General features: G+C 38.5%; 1 protein-coding gene across 1 annotated transcript in view; it reads right to left on the bottom strand.

The window, feature by feature from the left end:
- LOC146477687 (uncharacterized) overlaps window positions 1–2302 on the bottom strand; it is a 36626-nt gene extending 34324 nt beyond the window's left edge. Inside the window, exon 1 of the mRNA XM_085113129.1 lies at window positions 1994–2302. Coding sequence (XP_084969255.1) covers window positions 1994–2281 — 288 coding nt within the window. The 5' untranslated portion in view covers window positions 2282–2302. The remainder of the gene's footprint in view (window positions 1–1993) is intronic.
- Between the last annotated feature and the right edge of the window lie 2942 nt (window positions 2303–5244).

Raw genomic sequence — 5244 nt, 5'->3', positions numbered from 1 at the left:
TTTCCATTCAAGAATCAACATTGATTTGAAGTTGATTTATTGTCTCTTCTCGGCAAATGATCAGGATCTGTTTTCTAAATTCAACCTCTACTAGATTAGCAGCATCAAAATTTTAAACAGATCACAACACACGACACTGAAAACAACTGCAGTCCAATATCGAAAGGTACTATCAAAATAATTAATCAACTAGTCAAGTTTAGAAATAGCCTCCCACGCAGACGTTCTTAGGGGTTCGTCACGTGTTCCTGCCCCACGAACGTCTGCTGAAACGAACAGCCACTTCCGTTCGTCGGCAAATTGCCTTTGTCTGAACAGACCAATCAGCATTGACTCATTATGACAGGTAAAGCCAATCACATACTGCGAAACAATTAAAATCATCACCCGTGGAGATATTTTTCCAACCCCGCTTCCGGACGTGGATATACGATTGAAATTTTTCCTTCCACAACACCCTTTGCATTTTCTTCAGTGATTTCACTAAGAGAAGCGGCAAGAATTCCAAGATTTACCAGTTTGTCTACCTGGTCTTTCATAACATTTACAATCGGCGAAACCACAACAACAATCAGTGACCAGCAGCTTCAAGAATTGAATTGTAAACAAACGATAGAGCTTGATAAATAAGTGACTTTCCATAAACAGTTGAAAGGTTTACGAATACATCAGTTTTCTTCTGCGCAAATTACACTATGACTTCTCTTTGATACGCATTCAACTTCCTTATACCAAACGTTTGGCACACATGACCAAAAACCACATTTAAGTCCGCCATCCTATCTCGGGTGATATTTTTAATATCAAACACGAGTTTACCCAAAGTTGGGAAACGGCTCCTGATTGGTCCCCAGTCGACGAACGGAAGTGGCTGTTCGTTTCAGCAGACGTTCGTGGGGCAGCAACGCGTGACGAACCCCTAGGAACGTCTGCGTGGGAGGCTAGTTTAGAAATAGTCCGACGAAATTTATAATCTGATCGTGTCTTATTTACCCTGATGACCAAGCGCTTATCGTGCGTTGCAGCATCACGCCGAATTTCCTGAGAATTTTTAAAACAAAGACCGCGTAATTACCTGTCCTATTTTTCAAATGATATAATCTATTGGCCTTCCACTTGAGTTATATCTCACACTGAGACGGATCCCTAAAAACCACGAGTGCCGTTTGAAGCTACAGCAGAAGCTTCAAGCCGAAAAACACCGAATGCTCGAGTAGCAGACCAGGAGACTTTTAATCGCGTATACAATTACCTTGACGCTTTTGTCCCAACTGCTGGCTCTGGAGAAGCTTGGTCATTTTTCCTCGGTATTATTGTACGAAATCAGGACTTATTACGCGCTCCACCTCCAAAAAACCGACTGCATACTATGATGTGTGGCTTTCTTTTCCACCATTTTTGTTTTGTTATCAATAAAAGTGACGTCACATACGCTTATCACGTGATGTTATGACCACGCGCGGCGGCGACACTTTTGGAGTTATATATAGCGGGAAAAGACGTCGTTTGGAAAACTTCATGCAAGTGTTAAGTTCAGAACTGGTTTTTGTATATATAAACCTACAAAATATATTTTTTTTGTCATATACACTTTAAATTTCCTTGTCACCCTTACGTTGAGTCTCTTCAGTGAAGCGAAATCCCTTGAAACTCACTAAACTCGTAAGACGTAAAGGATCCGATCAAGCGGATTGTGATTTTGGAAAGTCTTGCAATACACAAAGAAATGAGCTAAACCTTTTTCTTTCTAGTCAGAACGGCCGAAACGTTGTTACAGAGACTTTCTCTTAACAACTAAATTCTGATCTGGCCCAATAAGCCAAACATAAAAGTGGATAGTCTGTAACGTATCTAAAACATGGATGAAAAGGGCAAAACAACCCTTAGAAGCGTTTTTCCTCTCGACATAGATCACGTGAATATACGAAAAGCCATATTTTAGCTCTTTGCTTTAAATTAATATCCTTGGATGGTATGATTGTACATTACCCACCTTTACTTGTCCATATTCTCCATAATTTGCCCACGTTTTACCATCTCTGGATGACTGTAAGGTGTATGTCTTTACCCAGTCATCTGCTTGGGAATTTCCCTGAGTTGATACAGCACAGATGATATGAAATGTCCGTAGATCAATCTGTAGATATGGATTACTGTCATTTGTGGACGCACACCATGATGATCCTGCTGTGTAGTTCAATCGGCCATTCTTGGCTGATGTGCTGACATTTAGTTCAGAGGAAGCTGTTATGCTGTCATCTGGAATTGAGTCACTTTGCATTCCAAGATCCAAATCAATACAGTCTCCTTTAAAGAGCCAAAATGACAATAAGTCTCCTCTAACAAGTCCACCTTAATTGCTAATTTTAATATCTAAGTTGTTAATGAGAAGATTTTTTACAGCTTTTAAGGCGCGACCCCAAAACATTCCTCTTTTTGTTGATCTCCGACAAATCTTGGACATTCCCGAAGGAAATAGATCAGTTCGAATTACGCTGTTTCTTAGCTGTATATACAATACGAAGCGGTCGTACATGGTTCACGTAATGACAGCTACTTTGTCTAATAACGAAATTATATATCCTATTTCCGTTGTTTTTATAGGTCTTAATTTGGACAAGTGAAGCTTTACATCACATTAATTTATATTACGACAATAAAAATATTATTAAAACCATGTATACCATATTCAGTTTCGGGATACTTTAGTTTTAGACTAAGACAGGATCGCTTGTTACCCTTCGGGAACTGTTTGGGAATACTAGATTCGACAAGCCCTCTTTTCCATTTTGTCATTTTCAACAAATATTTTACCAAAACATAAGGCTACCCAAGTAACGGTACCACACTAAATTGTGAGAGAATGTTTGTTTCCGTTGAGGTTGGTCCTCCACAAGTCACACATAGGTTACATTTATTTACGGTTGATTCCCACGCTTGTTACGCGTCCGTTTAGTTCACTGAAATTAATTACTGATCCTGCACAGTACATTGTGCATTTGCGTATCGTCAATAACATAGGAATTTCCAGTATCGTCAAAACTGTACTTAACATTGTCAGGTTCTCTAGTAGCTGCGGATAGTCAATCAGTACTGAAACATCACACGTCATTCATCAAACCACATAACACTTATTACGTCACTCAAAATAGTACGTGATAATAATTACAAAAAATAAAGATCGCAATTTTGTATAGGCCAGATCTAGATTCATGTCTTCTTTTCTTTTTCAAGGAAACCTGCCACTGATCAGCAATAGCTTTCCCTTTCGCTTCAAGCTAGGACTTACAACAGAATTAAGGTGCTTAGTTCCATATTATCTGGATATCGCCACTACTGTTTTGACAGCCGTGAACAATGTATCCAGGAAGTTGTTTTAGCTTTTAGTAAAAGGATATTCGATTCTTGGTCAAATTTCCCAATGTCAAAAAGACTTTCAGATAGGTGGTTTGCATTGCCGCTATGTTGGTGGACAAAACAAAAGAAAAAATCTTATTGCTCCTGTCCACCGACATGGCCGCCATGGCGTCACATGCAAAAACTATCAACAGGTGGTTTTCACCTCACACATCGTCACGCAAGTGAAAAAATAAAATCCTCAACCATTCAATAGATAAAGTCAAGAAATTGATATGTTGTAGAAGGGTGATACATAAACAACGTGTGAAAGCCTCAGAGCTGTGCGATATCTCCTAATCGAGTTATTCGAGAAAATGTACCACGGAAAATTACAGAGTTTAGTATGGGACGCCATGTTGGTGCCCCGTCTGATGGGCACCAACATGGCGGTCGGAAACCAGCAAAAACATCTGGAGTTTGCCTTGGCTATTTCAAAGCCTTTCTTCTCTCTGCTGAACTTTCACGCATTGACATTAACGCTTCTATTACATGTTAGCTGATCAGACCTAAAAAACACACGAGGCGAATCGATGTTTTCATGTACGTGACATGTTTAGAGCAGCAATCCTTCTGTCACGCACTGCGCAAAAATCTAAAATTCAAACTGCTTTATTTTCAAAACAAAGAATGCTATCCTGCTGCAAACAAGCAAGCCGGTGAAAATTTAGATTTTCTTATATGTAATGAAGATAAAAACCCAAAATTGTGTTTAGTTATGAATTTCAGTTTTTTATGACGTCATGTGAAAACCAAGAATACTGATTGCCATAAAACGAGATAGTATTTGGTATAAAACAATGATAAGTCGGCATCCCGCACACCTTAAGTAAAAGTCTAATTACAAGGTTGCGTTCGATTGACCGTGTTCCGAAATAAGAATAATTTTGAGGAAAAGCTGTAAGATTTCTTTTTTTTTTTTAAAGTAAATTTGGGAAGACATTTCTGCAAACCTTCGCTGACACAGTACACATGGTGTGGTAAGAGCTGCCCATAAACGAACAAGGCTCAATCTTTGGGAATCATTTTGCACAAGCATGTGAAAAAAAAGCGCCTAACGTGATTTTTCTTTCTTTTCCCTTTTGTTTTTACCTAACGTGGTTTTAAGCTGACTAACGGTTTAGTCGTATATGAACCGAAGCGGCGGGTGTAAAACTTAACACCAGTCGGGCGGACTTAAATAGCGAATAGATAAAGAATTGATCAAACATTAGATAACTCGAAAAAAGCACTTAATTTATAATTTGTAGGTCATAAAAGAAAACAAATATTACAAATAAGAACCCGATGATTTCGGTTGATTTAGTTGTTGGACAGTTTGGGGCTCTCGTGTTAACAATAATCAAGGGCTAAGTTCAGTGAAAAAATGAAATATACCCAACAGCTTAGATGCCTTGCCTTACTTGAAGTAAAAATAGCCGTCGTATTTTGTTTTCTTCAACAACTTAATAGGTAGACGTACTAAAAATGCAGTCATACTAACCCGAAACCAAATGAGGTATAACTTGGAGAAAAGCTGCAAGATAAACTTTGCGATAAAACGAGGAAACGCAGTTAAGAACAGGAAGAAATAACTTTTGTACACAGATCAGCAAATATTTGGTTTCTTTATGTTCTATTTTGAAATTGATTTCCTTTTGATATCGTTATGTGTTGACTGTCCTTTAATATTTGGATATTGGCATGCATAGGTCTCTCAATTTAGTTTTCCTCCTTGAAGTCTGCAAACGCCAATACACAGTATTTATTTTCTTTCAAAATGATCGACGTGCAAGGAAGTCGTACACTGAGCTTTCGTCAACTATGGAAATTGAGGATGCTACAGCTCCTGCGGTTACAGATCCATTA

The sequence above is a fragment of the Pavona decussata genome, unplaced genomic scaffold, assembly GCF_977016875.1.
Source record: "Pavona decussata unplaced genomic scaffold, jaPavDecu1.1 SCAFFOLD_69, whole genome shotgun sequence".
In the NCBI taxonomy this organism is placed as follows: domain Eukaryota; kingdom Metazoa; phylum Cnidaria; class Anthozoa; order Scleractinia; family Agariciidae; genus Pavona; species Pavona decussata.
Note: the sequence above shows the minus strand (reverse complement) of the source record. Positions and strands in the feature narration are given on the sequence as shown.